At 43.7% G+C, this 20,755-nt stretch overlaps 2 protein-coding genes across 18 annotated transcripts in view; one reads left to right on the forward strand and one right to left on the reverse strand.

Moving 5' to 3' along the window:
- CSPP1 (centrosome and spindle pole associated protein 1) overlaps window positions 1-6,600 on the forward strand; it is a 221,899-nt gene extending 215,299 nt beyond the window's left edge. For 14 of the 15 annotated variants that reach the window (XM_068525678.1, XM_068525677.1, XM_068525676.1 and 11 more), the window contains 3 exons: window positions 1,744-1,874; window positions 3,728-3,866; window positions 5,760-6,600. In XM_068525678.1, the coding sequence (XP_068381779.1) occupies window positions 1,744-1,874; window positions 3,728-3,866; window positions 5,760-5,971 (482 nt within the window). In that variant the 3' untranslated portion in view covers window positions 5,972-6,600. Of the gene's footprint in view, window positions 1-1,743; window positions 1,879-3,727; window positions 3,867-5,759 lie in introns of those variants that run through there. The other variant, XM_068525687.1, reaches the window with a different exon arrangement.
- Window positions 6,601-7,740: 1,140 nt separating this feature from the next.
- The window catches only part of ARFGEF1 (ARF guanine nucleotide exchange factor 1), a 145,856-nt gene continuing 132,841 nt past the window's right edge, over window positions 7,741-20,755 (reverse strand). Inside the window, exons 34-39 of one of the 3 annotated variants that reach the window (XM_068526260.1) lie at window positions 19,032-19,164; window positions 14,928-15,067; window positions 13,288-13,456; window positions 12,112-12,250; window positions 10,632-10,749; window positions 7,741-9,186 (exon numbers count right to left, since the gene is read on the reverse strand). In XM_068526260.1, the coding sequence (XP_068382361.1) occupies window positions 9,022-9,186; window positions 10,632-10,749; window positions 12,112-12,250; window positions 13,288-13,456; window positions 14,928-15,067; window positions 19,032-19,164 (864 nt within the window). In that variant the 3' untranslated portion in view covers window positions 7,741-9,021. Of the gene's footprint in view, window positions 9,187-10,631; window positions 10,750-12,111; window positions 12,251-13,287; window positions 13,457-14,927; window positions 15,068-15,376; window positions 17,729-19,031; window positions 19,165-20,755 lie in introns of those variants that run through there. The other 2 variants (XM_068526261.1, XM_068526263.1) reach the window with 2 other exon arrangements.

Consider the following 20,755-nt stretch of genomic DNA (forward strand, 5'->3'; position numbering starts at 1 on the left):
TGGACTTAGGCGATGGTGATGTGTCAGTGTAGGTCTGCGGGGCTGCTGATGGATGGGTAGGCTACGAGTATGTGGTGGCAGGGGGCATACAGGCATTCTCTGTGCTTTCCACTCAGTTTTACTGACCGTAAAAACTTGTAAGTAAACCGTTTCAAAAAAAGAGCAAGTGAATTAGTGGTGGGGTATAATAAAGAAGTCAGAAAACTTATATTTTTGGAGTTTTAGAAAACCCCATATCTCATTCAATAGAATATAGTTATTGCTGCTTAAAAAAAAAGCTATATACTTTAACTTTCAGAAATTTGAATATCAATTATATATTAAATGATAGTATTTTATCAATGTTCCATTTCCTGAATGTGGTAATCAGACTGTGGCTGTGGAAGACACAGCCCTTGTTCTTAGATGGCGCCTGATGAAGTATTTTGGACTGAGTGTCATGATGCCTGCAGCTTACTGGTTCTGCAAAAAGTAAACACTGCCCCCTCCCCGCCGCTGTTTCTAGTTATAAACTAATTGTGGCAAAATAAGAAATGGTGACTTTAGGTATTCATTGTATTATAATTTTTCCTTAAGTTTTAATTCTTTCAAAATAAAGTTGGGGAAAAGATTCTAAATGTTTTAAGTAATGTATTCATCTCCATGGTCAAATAGGCTGTTGGCCCACTTAGAATGGCTGTGACCCAAAAGAATGACAATTCCAAGTGTTGGTGAGGATGTGGGCACACTAGAACCTTCTTACAATGTGAAATGGTTCTACCTCCTCCAGATGCTAAACACAGTTACCATAACACCCAGCAATTTCACTCCTAGGAATATACCCCAAAGGAATGAAAACATATGGCCACAAAAAGACATGTACATGAACATTCATAGTAACATTATTAATAATCTTCAATGAAAAACAGTTCAAATGTCCATCAACTGGTGAGTGCATAGGCAAAATGAGATATGAGATATGGATATATGGCATAGTGTTACTCAGCAGTAAAAACAACAACAACAAAAAACAAACAAAAAAGAACTACAGTTGACCCTTAACAACATGGGTTTGAAATAGGTCCACTGAATAGAGTTTTTTCAATAAATATAGTACCTGTATTTCCATTTCACAGACCTTTAAATTAAGTGTGGGGGAAGTCTGTGTTTGATTAGAGATCACAGTATTTGGAATCTTTAGAAGTAGGGTTTGAGTGCTGATTCAGTCCACACTGTTCCAGCTTCCTGCCCTTGGGTGAGTCATTTATCATTTCCTTTGTTTTTGAGGCAGATGGCAGTATGTGGATTTTCAACTGCACAGGGGGTCGGCGTCCCTAATCACCATGTTGTTCAAGGGTCAACTGTACTGATACACGGTACAACATAGATGAACCTCAAACACATTATGCTAAGTGACAGACACAAAATATTACATTGTATAATTCCATTTATATGGAATCTCAGGAATGGTAAATCTCCAGACTGAAGGCAGATCAGTGTTCACATGGGGTTGGCAGGTGGGAGTAGGGAGTGATTTTGCCAGTGAGCACAGGGGAACTTTTTGAGCTGATAGAAATGTTGTAAAACTTTGTAGTGATTGTGCAATTCTATAAAAATCACTGAACTGTACATTTATAGTGGGTGAATTTTACTATATGTAAATAACATCTTAATAAAGCTATTAAAAGACAGTCTTGGTTTAGCTTTGAATAAAAAGATGTGAAATGGTCGATGTTTAAGGCTTCTCCCCGTGTGGCCTCTTAGATGCATACGGCGAGACATATCCTGCCATCGGCGAGACATATCCTGCCATCGAGGATGACGCCCTCCCTCTGCCATCACAGCTGCCCTCTGCGAGGGAGCGCAGGAGGAACAAACTGAAAGGACTCGACTTTGTATGTATGATATGTCCTTTTCTTTTTTCGAGTTTAGGAATGAGAGGTCTGGGTTCTCACCCATGCTAAATTGGTGTAGTCCAATAAAGAGAGAACTTGCTCTGGAATAAGGTGTACATTGGTCTGAACCTAGGCTCTACCACCAAATACTGGATGACTGTGAGGTTATTGGACTCAAAAGGTCATCTGAGTTATAGCATATATGTAACTTATTCCTTCTATTGCTGAATAATATTTCATTGTATGGATATTCCACTATTGTTTATCCATTCAACAACTGATGGACATTTGGGCTGTTCACACTTTTTCTGTTATGAATACTGCTGCTTTTAACATTTGCATACAAATTTTATAATGTTTTCATTTCTTTTGCTTGTGTGTATGTGTACACACACATACCTAAGAGTAGAATTGTTGGGTTACATACTAACTACATTTAACATTTTGAGGAACTGCCAGACTGTTTTCCAAAGTGGCTGCACCATTTTACATTCCCACCAACAGTCTATGAAGGTTCCAGTTTCTCTACAGTCTGGCCAACATTTGTTAGCGAGTGTAAAGTGATATTTCATTGTGGGTTTGATTTGTATTTTCCTGATTAATGATGTTGAACATCCTTTCTTGTGCGTCTTAGCCATTTGTCGATCTTCTTTGGCGACAGGTCTATTCAAATCCTTTGCCCATTTTCAAATCAGGTTGTCTTTTTATTGTTGAGTCCTAAGTTCTTTATAGATTCTGGATACAAGTCCTATATTAGATATATGACTTGCAGATATTTTCTTGATGGTGTCCATCGAAACACAGAAGCTTCTAATCTTGACAGAGGTACAGCTTATCAATCTTCTTTTTTTGCTTGTGCTTTTGTGCTTTTTGTGCTTTCTGTGCTTTTTTCATATCTAAGAAACCAGTGCCTAACCCAAGATCATGAAAGTTACTTCTGTGTTTCCTTCTAAGAGCTTTATAGTTTTTGCTCTTAAAGTTACATCAGTGAATCCACTTTGAGCTAATTTTTGCAAATGGTGTGAGGTATAGGGATCCAAATTCATTATTTACATGTGGATATTGTTATTCTGGCACCATTTGTTGAAAAGACTCTTCTTTCCCCTAGTGAATTGTATTGGCTTTTCTGCCCGTAAGTATAAGGGCTTATTTCTGGACTCTTCTGTTCCATTCGTCTATGTCTATCCTTATGCCAGTACTACCCTGTCTTGATTTTTTTTTAAAAAATTTATTTATTTTTGGCTACGTTGGATCTTTGTTGCTGCACATGGGCTTTCTCTAGTTGCAGTGAGCGGGGGCTACTCTTCGTTGCGGTGCACGGGCTTCTCATTGCGGTGGCTTCTCTTGTTGTGGAGCACAGGCTCTAGGTGCACAGGCTTCAGTAGCTGTGGCTCACAGGTTCTGGAACGCAGGCTCAGTAGTTGTGGCGCATGGGCTTAGCTGCTCTGCAGCATGTGGGATCTTCCTGGACCAAGGCTCGAACCCATAGTCTCCTGCATTGGCAGGCGGATTCTCAACCACTGCGCCACCAGGGAAGCCTCCCGTCTTGAGTTTATAGCTGGACTGATTCTTAGTCCCTACGTTTCAGTTTTTTTCCTTTTGTGTTTTATAATTCCCCACCTTTATCCAGTCTGGCAGCATTTATATGTTATCACAAATGCTATACCTTCATCTAAGCCTGCATGGATAAACATCAGGAGTTAGAATATAAATGCTACAGATTTTCATTTGTTTTATTTCGTTCATCACACTATACATTTATCAAGGGCAAGAACATGTTTTGACTCACTGGTTTATTCTGAACATATTTCGCATTAATGATCGTTTCTTAAGTTCTCTTTTCTTAATTACAGGATAACAGTCATCCTAACGTACCACCAGATGGTCTCTCTTTAAAATCTGTATCCAGTGTAAATATCGATCAGCTTAGAATGAGAAACGAGGAACGAATGTGGAAACTGAATGAACTTCAGAATAAACCTGTTAATACAGGTAAATGGCCAAGTTTAATAGCCAACAGCAGATTGTGTGAGAACTCTTAAACCTGCTTCATGGAAGTTTTCACTAATGGCTGAGGGACAGAGGAAATGAGTTTTGAAAGCCTTTGAGTTGTAGGGCCTAGAACACAGTAGCTATTCAGCAAAACCAGGACGAAGGATTAATTTTGCATCAGATTCTATCTACCAGAGGGTGTACCCTTTTTCGAGTGGCTTCTAAACAGATAAGTTTTTGTGTATTAAATATATCCAGGCTTTGCTTTCAGCAGGGAAAATGTTGATTAGTATTGGCATCTCGCTTCCCTACTGAAGTGAGAGATTATCAGAAGTCGACTTTAAAACCTTGAGTTCTTTATGTAACACATCTATTATAAATCTGTAGTACTACAAAGAAAACTTTTTTACCTTTTTACTTGGCCTTCTGTACATAGATGTAAACAGAAAATAGGTATTTTTTGCTTTAAGTCAAAGTATAGTCTTCTCATCATGCTGGGCGTTGCCGTCTCTCACTGCTTCGGTGAACAGCAGGTTAAAGCTTATCACTGAGCACAGGCAGGCAGGATGCTTCCTCAGGCAACTAACAAACAAGCTCCTCTGCCAGCCCTAGGCCACCTTCCTTAATGGAGATGCTGTTAGTCATTAGGATAATGGGACAATATTATAGTAATAAGCCTTAATTAGCTTTAGCAAATAGCAGAGTGGTCTACTTGGACAATTCTCTTTATTGTGTTAAGCTACATTACAATAATTTTCTAATAGCAGTTTTCTTAAGATATTTTTTAGATCCAGTCTTTAATATTTGTTAATTTAAAACTATACTCAGTCTCTAGGAGTAAGATGTCATGCATTCTGATGGTGGTAATTTCATACCAAATACCAGCAAACATGGTAAACTGATAGAGCAGTATTTTTCATATCAGACCTGGAATACTGTGGACAGTGGGAAAGGAATGCTTTCTTTTTGGCTAAAAGGCATTTTAATCTGTACTAAGAATTACCTATTCCTCAATTTCTTTTAGAACCAATAAGTTGAATTAGTATTTAACAGGGATATATACTTAAATTGAGAGAAAATAGACCATTTGAAGACTCTCCTCTTTTTCAGAAGGCTTTCAACTTCTAAACTTGTTTTTTTTTTTTAACATTGTCCTTTCAAACAGGAGCTTTTTGGTACGATGTGGATTGATTACTCATTACATTGAGTGCACATGTCCCTTTGCTGAGGTAATCCTTCACAGAACCAGGAGATGTAATTAAAAAAAAAAAAAAAAAAAAAAAGAAATTGACATCACAGGGTAGGAAGACAGATTTTCCTATTATTATCATCTAATAAGTAAAATACAGATATAGAAGTTGAATATAACCAGTTAAAAGAATGCAACATAAGAGCTATATCTCTTAATGGAGTAAACACAACCTCTTAGATAAGGTATAAGAATGGAAGTAATTTCATCCCCTGTCTAATGCTTTCCTAAAATGACCTTATTTCCTCAAAGCAGTGTTTATATTCAAGAGGCTAGGAATATTTCCAAAACCTTGCTAAATTAAAAACAAAGTTTTGCATGGCATCCCTCAGGTGACACAGAGTAAGACTGCTGACACTTCTGCAGTCAACATTTGGTGCCATCTCCTTTGCTATCCTTGAATCCCTTTGGGTGCTGGTACCAGTACCGTGGAGTCACCTTGGTCAGTTGATTTTTTTTGTTTCTGTTCCTGGGTTTGCTTTCCTACCTCTAAAAGGAGGAGGTCTGAACAAAGCAGGACAGTTCAGAACACAGTACTGTGGAGAAGCGCAGAGCTCTAAGGGGTTAGACTACAGGAGACCTCTGTTCACGTGACCTGCCTGCCGCCCGTGTTACCTGAGTCATGTCTCTCTTGCCTCCATTAGATGATGAGAGTTCACTGGTTGACCCTGATGACATCATGAAGCACATGGGTGACGATGGATCGAACTCCGTAGCAACTGAGCCCTGGCTCCGCCCGGGCACCTCAGAAACGCTGAAACGATTCATGGCGGAGCAGCTGAGGCAGGAGCAGCAGCAGGTGCCTGTAAAACCAGGCGCTTCCACTTGGCAGGGCCTGTCTACTGCACATGGTTAAAATACACCTGTACTGGGCCCAGCAGTGCCTTTTCAGGTGAAAGGAATGTGAAATCTGAACCTTAATGATATGTGCTACTTTTGGCCCATACTTGGCAGTTACTTATGTTCCACCTATAAGGTGTATTTTTTCCATGATGATGTATATGATGTATAGTATGTACATAAATAAAAAAGGACATGATTATTAATTTATATAATGTAGAATTGTATAGAATTACTTTTGCACAAATTTTGCCATAAATTAGGGTGGTAATGAGCTCTTGGAATCAACTACCGTATGTGCATTATTTAAAATTCTGCTTGTCAGTAAGATAAGGTGAATAAAACACAAGTGTCTTAACAGTACTGTAAAACCAGAATACTTTGTCATATGTACATTTGCTATTGTTATCACTATTCAGAATAATTTTTCATTTAGTAAATATACTGGTTATAGCTGTTGCTATGTAATGAGGGAATCAAATGTGCTTATTTCCAGGTCAGTCATTAACTACTGATTCAGTATAAATGATGGGAGTTGTTAATGATTATATTCCCGTGAGCCATGCACTTAAGTGTCACATCATCTTTCTGCCTCTATTTTTGTGCCAATGAAGGCATTACGTTTGCTATTTATATGATTTAACTACTTCTCGATAAAAATAAATTATTTTTATTACAAATGTCAATTTCTCATTTTAACTGGAATTGAGGTTTCTAGACAAGGTGTTCTAGAAGTTGAAGAGAGGCAGGAACACCCATGGGTAAAGGATGGGTTTTGGAATCCTTGCTGCACCACTGTGGACCCTTGCGTGAGTTAGTTTTTCTAATCAATCACTCCCTCCCTAAGAGGTGCCTTTAAAAAAGTAAAGAAAGACTAATTCAAATTCTTGGAAATAATTCTTAGAGTCTAGCACCATGACAGCTAAGAACACCCCCAGGCACTGATTGATTGATTGCACGTTTCCACTGATGTAATTAATGGGACACAAGATCAGATAGATAGGTCTACCTCAAGTGTGAAACTTCTGATATTTTGAATTTCAGCTGCATGTAAATTGCATGCTAATGTTTGTAATCGAATCATATCTGCATCTGAAAGTAATATGAAAGCCTCTGTCTCTGCTAGAGAAGAGTCCTGATATAATACCATAAAGTAACAAATCGCCAGGTCATTTGAAACACTTACCCTCAGAGAGGCCAGACGGTCATGGTGGCTCCTGGCGCTAGCATCCAGCTGGGCTTGAGCAGGGCTGTGTCTTGGGGATCATAAATGTAGTGCACTTACTTACAAATGCTCTGTTCACAGTGACTGACGACTACTCATGATCTAAGAGCTGCTACAGCAAAGACTGAACACTTCTCCTGTTTTTTAACACAACCATCAAAATAAATAGTCTTGGCATGTTCTATTTTCCTTTTCATGCTGTCGTACCACTCAACTTGGACTCCGAGGACACACGATGGCAGCCCTGTAAACCGCTCCAAAGTTAACTTCAACTTTAGCTCCTTCTCTCAGGATTCAAATAGTGCAGCCTTATTCTGGGTTAATAAATACACAAAATATTAAATTATGAATAGCGTATAGTTGAGAAAGCAGGATATGGGGGAGGCTCTAATGCCAGAAGCTGGAAAGAAACTATCAGAACTAAAGAACACTGAATTTACATGTAGCTGTGAATGAGAATATCCTTTCCCTAGTTGCATGGCTTTTAATTAAAAAAAAAAAAAAAAAAAAAAGTCAATGAAACATGGGGCTGTGGATTACACAGGTTTTGATTGCACTGATGAAATAATCCAAAAACTTTATTGACCTATAACCTGATTAGAATATGCCAGATGAGAATCAATATTGTACAGAAAGTTGTACAGAATTTTTTTACATAGAAAACTTTACATCTGTACCATATACATTTTATCCATCTGAAAAAATTTTCTACATCCACTGTTAATACGGAATGCTTGACAATCTTGTCGTTTTGTTTAACCATCAGAGCACAATTCACAGTATGAATACATTTCCAGTAAATCTAACCTCCCCAAACCATGCCAGATTTGTTATTTTAATATATTCAACATTAAATTCTGTACATAGAGTAAAATCTAAATCAAGCCCCGCCACCCAAAAGAAAAGAAAAGGAAGTGACAGCAACCGAGAGTCATTTTGCAGTGATTCAAGTTTCGGTCCATGAAGGATCATTCTATTTTAATGGCTCATCTTTAAAAGCCTGAAGAGAAGTGTATTACAGGTGGTTATGTCAGCAGGGATATTTTCTACCTTCTTTGTTGTTGATCATTACAAGTGTCAGCCACAACAGCTTCTGGGCTTGTTAAACCCTCAAAGTAATCACCCCCTAAAAAGGGCAAAACCAAAATCCCCACAAAATAAAAAAGACAAAAAGCTCAACCCAAATGTTTAGTGCATTTGACAAAATATTATAGGTACTTAGCAAATGAATAAGAAAATAAAATAAAACAGTGCAGGAAGAACTATATAATGTTTAAGATTTTTATATTACAGACCTGCATCTCTGTACAATTTTTCACAGAAGGATGATTACCAGTATCTCAGATAGCCTGAGTGTGCAAAAATCTTCAGAATAAGAATACCATAGTTGCTAAATATCTTTTACCATGAACTATAATTTCTTCTTCTCCCCCCAACCCCCAATTATAAACATTTTATCCTTCAAAATACAGCTCTCCTGAGTTGTACTTCTTGCAGAAGTTCAAATCTTTACATCTAGAGTTCTTTGGGTAAGTTTCACTTCCACACCTGCCAGAAACATGTGGGGCTCTCCCTGCCACCGAGGACAGGGAAGGACATGTGAGCATATAAGCTGACACTGTGGGAAAAAAAGCTCGTGAACCCAACACAACAAACAATCCATCAGGTTACAAAAGGGACTGGAGCACTGCAGGTTCGAGCTGAAGTTCTAGGCTTCTTTACCAGTAACCCTTAGACACTGCAATTCAGAGAAACCATTTTGCAGGTAGGAAACCTCAGCTCCGGGGTCCTTTTGAAGAACGGAGGGATGTAAACGCCAACAGAAGAATATTAACTTCCCATCATTGCTTGTTTATTCCAAGTTCCTGTTCAGGTGGTTGTGATATCTGAAAAACTACTCCAATTCGCAGAAAAAATCTTCTAAGAACAGCACGAAGTTCAGGAATCAAGTCAAATTGCATAATTTCACATAAGAGAGGGTAGTAGAATGATGCGTGAGCTTTAAACTGGGGGGAAACGAATTTTTCTGTTAGTAGTGCTTGCACTGCAAACCACAGAACCTCAAAGGGCCTTGAGAGGCAACTCACTTGGGGGCAATGCCCCGATGGGTGAAGACCGGAGACGCGTCTACATAAAGCAGTGATTATTGATCATGCAATTGAAAGACTGAGAAGTGTTCAAAACTTAATACATACATTATTCACTTGGTTATCTATCCTTATTTTGAAAAACATTTTCCATTACATTTCCTTGACAAACTTACGACAAACGTTTAGTATTTATCATTGTTTTCCCTGGGTAATAAGCAAAAGAAAGAAGCCAAGCAAGAACCACAGTTGAGTTTTTTATAAGCTATGGGGTACTGAAACTGCATCTTTTATTTGTTAAATAAAATTTTAATTTTTAGGGAAGATTCTACCTAATACTGCAATACAAACTACGAGGTCTCCAGGCAAAGATTATACATTCTATATTTATAGTTCAACTGATACACTTTGTAATTTTGCTGTAGTTCTTTAACCTCTGAATACTAGTCGCCTGCCTATTTTCTGTCCTTTTCTGCTCTCCGCACCCCACAAGCTACAAGTAAGCAGTTAATGACACACTGTGGTCAGAAAGCAAACTGTGGAATAAGGTAGACGGGTTGGAAGTCCTTCTCGGCCATTTGGCTGTTGGTGCCTTAAGTTACTTCTCCAAGCTTTACCTGGCCCACGGGTCAGAGGGACACACACGTGGACAGAGCATGCGGCTTGGGATGGCTATCTGTGGGGCACCGAGTAGCATTACATGGCCTCTACAGGGTCCCAAACACCACCATGGCCTGTTGTGTCAAAATTCAGGCCACTGGACTAGGCATTTTTAAACCTATTCAGGGATCACAGTAACCCGTTTCCATTTACGTGGGCTGAAAGTTGCTACATTTTTTAAAGAGTGAAACATGTATTTCTGAAAACTAAATATATATATATATATATATATATATATATGTAATATATATATATATATACACACACACACACACACACACAGCTCTACATTTATATTTTATCTTTATTTCTACTGGCTTAAAAGTCTTAAATGAGTTTATGGCCCATTCACTAGATGCTCTGGGTCGCATGGAACCAATCAAAATGCCAAAGGAATGGCTGAAGCCTGGAGCACAGGCCTGGGGCCCAGACGCAGCCGTGGCTGGGGGCGGATGGAGAGAGGGCTGGTCAGCAGTTTAGAAAATGGGGCAGAAGAGACTTCAGGGGGCAGGATGGGAGTTGACCATGTGTGGGAACCCAAGTCGCTTGTCAAGGCGTCTTTAGGGTTCCTCCCCTACTGAACCCCTACAGAACCACTGACTGGAGAACAAAGCGGGGTGAGGAGGGAGCAGAGGGGGCCAGTGAGGTGCGAGCAGCAGGGGCCGCAGCCCGGATGCCAGTGAGGCGCGGGGTGCCGTACTTACCCTATGGTCGCTGATCTTCAGGACTTTAGTTAGAAACAAAAGCAGTAAGTTAGTCCAGGCTTCCCGATGACTTTCCGATGTTAGGGTAAGGAAGTAACTCAGGGCTTCGCTGCAGACACTGGAACAGAAAAGGTTCCCTGTCACATGTGCTTGCACACCTGCTGGTATGACATTCACAGAGAACAACTGAGACGAGGAGGGCAGTGGCTCTTAGGAACCTGCCAGACTCCATGTGTTTACATTAACTGGAGTGTCAACATAAGCATTTATACGTTTTCCAAATAAAGATATCAGAAGAAGCCACTGCAGCTTACCAGGCAATGTACATTTTCCAAGTTTCGTTGAAGGCAACGCCACTGTGCAGGAGCACACACAGGCTTGGCATCAGGAGACCTGGGCTGACCCTTCCCCTCCCGCACTGTGACCGGGACGCTTCTGGGCCCTAACAGTCTCATCAACAAGATGGGGAAACAGAGCCCAGGTGATGGCTTGGCGTTCTAAAATGAATTTAATTGGTCTCTGAGAACATCTATTCCCCCAAGAAGACACAAAAATACAATGTAGGGGATTCCCTGGTGGCGCAGTGGTTAAGAGTCTGCCTGCCAATGCACAGGACACGGGTTCAAGCCCTGGTCCAGGAAGATCCCACATGCTGCGGAGCAACTAAGCCTGTGCACCGCAACTACTGAGCCTGTGCTCTAGAGCCTGCAAGCCACAACTACTGAGCCCACGCACCACAACTACTGAAGCCCACAGGCCCTAGAGCCCATGCTCTGCAACAAGAGAAGCCACCACAATGAGAAACCAGCACACCACAACGAAGAGTAGACCCCGCTCGCCGCAAATAGAGAAAGCCTGTGTGCAGCAACAAAGATCCAACACCAAAAAAAAAAAAAAAAGATCCAACACAGCCAATAAATAAATAAATAAATAAATAAATAAATAACACAATGTAAACAGCAGTATTCTTTCTGAATGGCATGTTTCATTCTTAGCGTGAATTTAAATTTTAAAGGACAGAATCTTAAGTTGTCATGAAGTAAAAATGGAGTGCAAACAAAACAAAACACCAATAGCAACTCCACACACTTTTTCAAACTAAATGCAGGCAGGCAGGTTTTCACTTTCACAGATGGATTGGTTTGTAAAAATGGAGCTATCTATGGCATGAAAAAAAGTCTGAAAATTATAACATTTGAAAATTTTAAGACATAGAACTTGCTCCTTTGTCCTGTAGCAGCAAAAATAGACGTAATTTGCTTGCATCTCACCAACTGTGTGAGAGCACGTTCGTCTGTAAGACTGTGTTTAAGTTCCACAATCTCCTCCTCAGGCCCCAAGGTATCCGCGTGGCCGGGCAGGGCTGTGGACTCGGTGTCGTGTGTCCATCCCCATCCCCGCCCCACACACACCGCGCGGCCCTTCCCGCTCTGAACCGAGCCGCACGGGCGGAAGCCAGAAACCCAGCCCTCAGTCTTACTTTAAAAGCCTCTGCTGGACCTCCTCCCAGGCGCTGGCCCGGCTCTCGTCCGTGTACATCCGGAAGAGAATGCGCAGCCCGCAGGCCAGGCTGCTCGTCTCCTGCTTCAGGAGGTTGGGTTTGGATTTGCCCTTGAAGCCTGCAGAAGGGGAAAGGGCCGCGTTAGCGGGAGGAGAGGCATCTCACGTGGAGGCAAAACTGCCTGCGTGGAGGCCGTGTGCGTCCAGCCGTGGCGCCCGGGCCTCGCGCCCTCCACGGGGACAGGGTCACACGGAGGAGGCGCTGGAACCTGTGCGGGGAGGGGGGTAGGTGCCTAGTCGGGTATTTTTGCGTTTAGAACTCCCTCCCCTCAAGCTGGGGACCCGAGATACAGAACAGCTTTGCCTGGGAAGGCGCAACTCTTCAAAGGAGACGGGCTGCCTGCACAGGCCACACCCCCGCAATGGGGAGAATGGGCCAAAGGTGAGCAGCCCGAGGAGGGGGGAGGGGGAGGAGGGCCTGGGGAAGTGAAGAGCCTGGTGACCTTGGCAGGAACAGTCCCAGCTGAACGGTGGCCACAACTTGGGTTGAAGAAAGGGCAAAAGATAAGTACAGACTACCCCTTACAGAAGTGAGGTTGTGAACGGAAGAGAATGAACAAAGCCTGAGTGGGTTTAATGAGGAGCTAAAGAGACACTGGGGATAAAATAAATCACACAAATGTAAGGCTGTCAGAAGAGTCTGTTGTCTAAGGAAGGGCAGCTTCCTTCCTTTTTCTGCCTGTCCGCAGCCTCTCACTCTCTGGAACCGTTTTGCACCTAATAGGCACCAAGTAACTATTTCTTAAATAAAAAATTAACCATGTCAGTAAAATTATTATAAAGCTTGTTTTTTACTTAAATTTTCCAACTTGTTCAAAAACAAATCTACCCCCCACTTCAAAGCCCTGCACTTCCCTTCTGAGGTCTGGCCTCAGGAAAGGGCAGCTTGTAGCGTGCAGCCGGTGTCGACAGGAAGGCCCAGACTGGGTGAACAAGATGAAAGGCAATTTGAAAGTCAGTCAAATAACAGTGTGACTAAACACGGGGGAGACCAATCTACCCAGGCAGCTATCTGGCTTTTTATAAACCAGAGAAAGGCCTGTGGTACGGCGGCGGGGTTCACTGGGCAGGCGGGGGGCCCCCACCCACAGCTTACCCGCCTTCCACAGAGCCGTCCTCTGGTCATTGTTGGAGTTAAATGCTTTTGCAAATCTGTGTGACTCCAACAAGCAGTCCAGCAGCTTGAAGAGTTGTTGCGACGTTAGAAAGCGATACATTCCTTGGTCCTGAGTATCAACTCGAACGTCAAAGTCCACGGCATCTCTCTTCGGGAAACAAACCACCGCAGCACACGCACCCAGTCACAGAGGTCAGTGAATTTAGAACTCAGGGCTCCCCAAAGACCCGTTTTATGAGCAAGCCACAGAAGTTAATCTGTGCTGCCTCAACAGAAAAGGTCCACCCTTTGCTATTAAATTTCCAGAAGCTTCGTTCTGTGCATCCTAGTCGCCTCCAATGTCTTCAGCTCCCTCCCCACAGTTCCTGACCCCAGAGCTCTGCACCCACCAGACCCCGGCCTCTCCCCCGTTCCCGCTCCCCGCCCTCCCCACGTCCTCGCTTCTCTTCGCCGGTTTGAGGCCATGGACTGTTAAGTATAAATATTCTCGTGCATGACCCCTCACCTCCTCTTTTTAGTAACTGGCTGGCAAAACAGCCTACTACGTTGTACCACACAATACACACGACTGGAGAAGAACGGGCTTTCTCTTTAAATCCAGGAGCTCTGGGTGCTGCCCTGCAACACCTCCACGCCCTCCTAGCCCACTCTGCTGGACGCCTCACTCGCGTTTTTCTTTCTCTCCTCAAGGACCTAAAACTTTCTTCCCAACCTCACCTGGTGGATGACTTTGCTTCCTAGCTCAGTGAGAAAACAGAAGAATCTCCCACAGACTCCGGCCACCAGACAGACCAACCTGCCGAGACTTTCTAACCCACCCGCTTCGCGTGCCCTCCTGTTACCATCGCGAGCTGTCTGTGCTTCTATTCCAGGTGCCCCCAGGGCTCTGCGCTAGGTGCCCCTCCATTCATTCTGAAAGACGCTCTAGCAACTGCCCCTCCCTCTTCTGCACTGTTTCTCTCTCTCCCAGATGAGAGTTTTCCGGGCTGCCATACTGCCAACCTCAATGACAAAACAAAGCGAACCCTTCTCTTGAGCCCCCTCATCCGCCCCCAGCTATTAGCCCATTTCTCCGTACCCTGTCTTAACAGCGGAACTCCTCGACAGACTTACGGATATCTGCCGTCTGCAATTCTTCTCTTCTCTTGTACCCATTTTAATAATGCTTTTGTATCAACATTACAATTAAACACAACGTCAAGGTCAACCAAAGTCCACCAAATTGCCGGAGCAATTCTCTAGGGCAACTGTCAGGCGGCTTCTCGCCTGCCCTGTGGAACATCTGACAGGGCTGACCACACCCTGCTTCTCAGAGCACCCCACCGCCCCCCCCATCTGGCTTGCAGGGCAGCACCGTCTCCCAGTCTCCCCCTGCCTCCCTGGCTCTTGTCCTCAGGCAAGAGGACAAGAACCTGCCTCATCACCTGGAGCTCTAAACCACGGAGGCCCCCAGGCTCGGTCCCTGACCCTCCTTCCCAGCGCTGTCCACGCCGTCAGTCCCACGGTTTAAAATGACAGCTGTGTGGCGATGCTCTCTAGCTTGACCTCTGCTCTGAAGCCCAGACTGTGGCGCTAACTCCCCATTCAACAAAAAGCAGTGGCCCTCAGCACCCGCTCACCTGCGCTGCGGCTAAGTTTTCCGCGTCCTCCTTCTTACTTGTGGCGGGGAAGAACACGATGCTGTCGATGGTCTGGATGAGTTCCAGCTGCACAACACATTTAATCAACAGGGCGGCAAACAATTTTTGTTCTGGAAATTCTGTGAGGAAACCCACCCCAATGCACATGCAAACAAAAATTATTTTGAATCCTTTATAATTTCTATGACATTACAATGCTAAGGAAACATTAACACGTATGAAGGTAACCTGCACACATCACACTGAGGATAGCCTGCTTCTGCACATAAGCACTACTCAGTAAAAGCTTCATTTAATTGATATTTAGAAAAGCCTTAGAAAATTACCTTTTTAAGTAAACAAAAATATTCAAAATGACTTGGAACAGTGAATATGTTCAAGAAGGTTCCACTACAAATTTTAAGATAAGACTTAGATTATTCCTCAATAAAATGTATCAAATGGGTTAAAAACTATAATTTTAATATCATTTACTGCAAACCCAAGTTTGACCTTTAACTATAGGTAATATAAAAACCTCAACCAGAAGAAGACAACGGGAGCTAGATCTACGAGGCAGGAAGTGAGGGGCAGACGAGAATTCTGACCACTGGGACGATACTGTGGGTCAACCAGAGCACATGTTTCCTTTGGATCCAGGTGGGTAGCTGTAGCCGAAATGACCCCATGTTTCCAAAGGGATTCATAAGCACGGAAGTCTATGAAGAGTTCCGCTAAGTGCGTGACCATAAAAGTAACCACACTGGAAGCAACCGGTGCTCAGGCACTGCGTCCCTCTGGCCTGAACGACCGCGCTCGACGGGCCGTTTCCTTAAGGAGAGACATGTTCACGGAAGGGTTTCCGCTTCACCGGCCATCGGGTAAGCACACGTAGAAATAAATGCAAGGTTCAGAACGACGACTCAACAACTGAGGAGCTGCAAGACCTGGCAGCGCTGGCCCAGCCCCAGGGTCGGTTCTCAGGGTGGCTCTTCAGGACTTGCACAACGGCCCACGGTGAGGGCGCTGCCTGTTCGTCGGCCTCAGGGCAACGGCTCCAGCGCTGGATGACTTGACAGTCCTTCAGTTTTTTTCCACTTTGCTATTATTACAAACTGCTTTTTCTGGCACCAATTTCAAGAAGTTAGTTTTTTTGTTTCGTTTTGTTTTTGGCCGTCAGGATCTTAATTTCCCGACCAGGAACTGAACCCGGGCCACGGCAGTGAAAGCGCCGAGTCCTAACCACTGGACTCACCAGGGAATTACCCAATTTCTACAAGTTAAATTCAGGTTTTAGGGATTTTGGGGAGATAGCAAAACAACTTGCTTAAATTTATTCTTATTTAGGTCATAACGACTCCTTTCCAGATAGTTTTCAGAAATGCTGATGTACTGAACATTTAGTTCTTAGTACTAGATCTCAAGTCAAAAAACGTAAGAAATCCAAGACACCCCCAGTCCCATGGCTGTCTCTTCCTAGTCCTGCCTCAGTCAGGTCGCAAGGGCACTCCCAGTTCCGGGGGCAGGGCGTCCTGGCAGCACCCCCGGACTCGCGGGGACGGCTCGGGAGGGGGCTGGCGCCGAAGGAGACGCGTTCTCATCACCTCCAATGTCGGCTGTATGGGCGTTCAGAGCTGTCGGCCGGGGAGCTGAGGGCTCTCCATGCCTCCCGGGGTCCTTTCAGAACCGCAGGAGGAACCTGGTGTCATCAGCAACGACCAGCTGCATGTTCGGGGGACAGTACCTACTTGAACAAATGTCGTTCACAAGGGTTGACAGTGCCAAGGGTCATATTAGGCGACCGGTTCCCTGGGTCACCAAAGGACGGGGCAAAGCTGAGCAAGGATGAACAGGGGGGCCGGCGGGCACTGGGGTGGAGCCCAGCTGGGGCAGCAGCGGTGGTTTCCGCGTGTGAGGAAGGAACGAGGCCGCTGCCCCTCGCGCAGGGCCAAGCGCTCAGGCCGCACTGAGCCTCCTCTGGGCACGGGGTCGCCGCGACACCTCCCCACGGGCACAGCAACCACACCTGTCCCCCGAGCGAAGGGAAGGGCTCGCGGGACACAGTGAACTCTTCCTCAAGGACCTCGAGCGGGTGGCACAAGGAAGGCAATGCGAGCCCTCAGGCCAGAAGGGCAGGGGAGCAGCGCTCTGCGCTCCGTTCGAGGGAAGCTCCCAGATCAGGCAGGTAAAAACCTGCCGACTGCGTCCTTCCCTTACAAAGCCAAGCATATGTAAGTTCAGTCTTGGGGCCGAGGGAGAGCGAAGCCCTGCCCTCACGGCACCCTCCAGGGCAGACCGAAGCTGTGCGGGGCGCTAACAGCTGCGCTGCGGAGCCCAGGAATGAAAAACGAAAACAGGCCGCTCATCGCCACCTATCTCCCTTCTGAGAAGCAAGACACAAGACACAGTGACTGAAGCGGGAGGCTCCTTTCAGGGAGGACACCAAATCTGTCGTCCCTCAAAAACAAATGTAAACACCTAGGATTAATAAAAATTCCCTGAAAAAAATTAAGTGAAAAGGGGTCGATTACCTAAATGTAAGAGCTACAAGTGTAAGACTCTTAGAGAAAGCCCTGGGGAAGATCTCTATGACCTTAGCTTTGGCTATGGATTCCTAAGTATGACACCAAAAGCATGAGCAACAACAGAGAAACTGAACTTCATCAAAATTTAAACTTCTGTACACCATAGAATTATTATCAAGTAAAAAGATGACCTTCAGAATGGGAGAAAATAAATATTTGCAAATCATGTACCTGACATGGGTGTAGCATCCAGAGTACGTAAGAAACTCTTAACAACTAACAACAACAAAAAAAAACAACCCAATTAAAAATAAGCAAAGGACATGAATAAATATTTCTCCAAAGGAGATATGCAAATGGCCAATAAGCACATGAAAAAATACTCAACATCATTAATCCTTAGGGAAATGTAGAGTAAAACCACAATGAGACAACACTTTATACCCACTAGAATGGCTATTATTAAAAAGAAAAAGAAAACAGAAATGTCTGTGAGGAAATGTCTGTGGGGATGTGGAAAAAATGGAATTGCTGGTAGGAATACAAAATGGTGCAGCCACTGCAGAACACATTTTAGGGGCTCCTCACAGAATTATCTTATGACCCAGCAAGTCCGCTCCTATGTATACACCCAAAAGCATTAAAAACAGGTAATCACACAACACTTGTACACAGACATTCACAGTAGCATTATTCATTATTACTAAAAGGTGCGACAAACCCAAATGTCCACCAGCAGATAAAAGGATAAACAAAATGTGGTATATCCATACAAAGGACAATTAGCTATAAAAAGGAATGAACAACTGACCCATTTTACACTGTGGATATACCTTGAAAACATTATACTAAATAAAAGCCAGACATAAAGTGTCACATTGTATGATTCCATTTATATGAAATGTGCAGAATGTACAAATCCACAGACACAGAAAGCAGACGGGAGGTGGCTAGGGGCTGGGGAGGAGGAGAAGAGGCAGCAACAGGACAACGGTTACGGGGTTTCCTTTTGGGGTGAACGTTTTGGAATCAGGTAGAAGTGGGGACTGCACAACATGGGGAATGCACCAAATGCCACCAAACTGTTCACTTTAAAAAAAAACGGTTACTTTTGTTAGGTGAATTTCACCTCAATTTTAAAAAGCAATTAAAGTTGTCCTGTTTTCCTCTAGGGAGGAGGTCCTCTTTCCTCTGTGAACCAATTTAGTAAAAAAACAGGAGGGATTCCCCTTCTTTGTGAAAAGAACTGAAGAAGGTGAGGGGAGGGGCAGAGGAGACGTGGGTTGGGGGCAGCAGAGGGCTTGCTCCTCGATGCCCTGGCCACTCCCTCTCTCCTCTCAAGACCCACGTGCTTCAAACAAACACCAGCTGAAAGCACTACAGAAAAAAACTGGTCTTGTAGGTGTCGGCAGAGTTCCTGACCATCTGCCGGGGGATGTCCAAGTTGGAGCAAACACAGTAAGCAAGTGACCACACAATTACAGTATGTGTTTGTTAATAAAAGTGAAAGCAAAACTTTCATATCTTGCCTACATAAAACAAAATACACAATTTATTTTTATTAAGAGAAATAACTCACTTGCTGTGGGTTTAATTTTGCTGACTTCTTCATTCACAGTAGAGACAGAAGCCAATGGAGCTTGCTGTCTATTATCTGCAGATCTTGGCTGAATAGAATCATGAATATCTACAGATTTCTGTGATATTGTATCCTAATAAAATAAAAAAATTCATTTTAAGTACAATGAATAAAGCTTAACGATGAAAACAGTTTCTATTACACTGTTTTTTAAAAAATTACGTTGTGTCCCTACGAAAATCACATTGTACACACTGCAATTATGGACATAATGGGTAAATTATTTAGTATTACCTGCACATGGATAAGAGCTGATAATCTTTTAGAGAAAAGCTTCCTTTCTGACCCTCCCTGAGATCAGGTCTGACACCACCCAAGAGCAACAGACAGAAATGCTAATAAGCTTCACTATGTGGAAAAACTTGTCAGCAATACCCATGAATTGTCATGAAATCGAAACAGAAACACACATGGTGGGCAGGGCTTTCTGCAAGCTTTGTGTAGGCTGAGCCCAGGAAAGCTTTGTAGGGGTGCATTTAGGGAAGGATGTTCTGTCACCCAAGAACCCAGCAACCAGAAAGGTCAGTGAGAAGGCGACCAACTAGGAGAGCAGTGCGTGAAGACAAGCTGATGTTCAAGTCCAACAGAGCCACTCCCGCTATGCGTAGCCTTTGGGGAAGCAATGAATCTTCCTGAGCTGAGGTTTTTTCTGACCTGGAATCTGAAGATGGAGATGACACTTTCCTTGCAGGTTGTTAAGGATTTGGCAGTAAATCCTTAATACTTGAACAATCCTTTGACACTAGAGGTGTCAGACGATATATGGTAGCTGACATTACTACTCTTTTAGCTTCACTTGGTTCCAGCAGGAGACTAGATGCAGAGCCAGGGCAGCTGCAGCTCCCGGACGGAGCCAAGGAAGAGACTGCGAGCAGCCTCGAGGGGCACCACCGGGTCCACCGCATCGGCCCAGCAGCCGGCAGAGTCGCCGAGCGCGCACCCTGGCACACGCTGTTCTAACGACTTCATGTGCAGCACCAGATCTAATTCCCACCACAAGACTCACTTTAAATGAGGTTAAGTAACTTGCTAAGGCTGCAGAGCTAGTCGGTGCAGAGCCATGATTTGACTTGGGGTCTGGCATCACAGCCCACCCTGCAAACTACTACACTATACAGCAGAGGGAGCAAAAACAAAAGCCCACAGAGCAAGCAGGGAGTGGGCCAAATTTAAGAAAAACAAAAATGAGAGCAAGCTCGTCCTGGGCTGGCAACAGGACGTCACAAGCGGTGGAGTCTGTGATGAACGAACAACTCCAGCGGATCAGGGTCATGGAGCGATGCGGGCCCGATGTGCCGGATGTCACAGTTCTCAAGACACGTTCAGAGTGGTGCTCTTCTGTGAGACCTAAGTTTTAGCCACTGACAATTAGTTAAGAAATGAAAAAGCTGTGGGGGACAGATCAGGTCAGTGGGCATAGATTTGCTACCTCTGGCTTCCTGGGTTTAAAATTCAATAACATTAGTGGGAGAACAGCAGAAATCTGAATAAAGCCAGATTATAGTATTGTTTCAATAGTAATTCCCTATTTTGTTAACTGCACCGTGACTATATATATTTATTTATTTTATGGAAAACACACTAAAAATTTTAGGGAAAAAAGGGTGTGTTATTTTCAAATTATTTTCAAAGAATCCAGAAAAATGTATGTAGGGAGGTGGGGG

The sequence above is a fragment of the Eschrichtius robustus genome, chromosome 17 (assembly GCF_028021215.1).
Source record: "Eschrichtius robustus isolate mEscRob2 chromosome 17, mEscRob2.pri, whole genome shotgun sequence".
Taxonomy (NCBI): Eukaryota; Metazoa; Chordata; class Mammalia; order Artiodactyla; family Eschrichtiidae; genus Eschrichtius; species Eschrichtius robustus.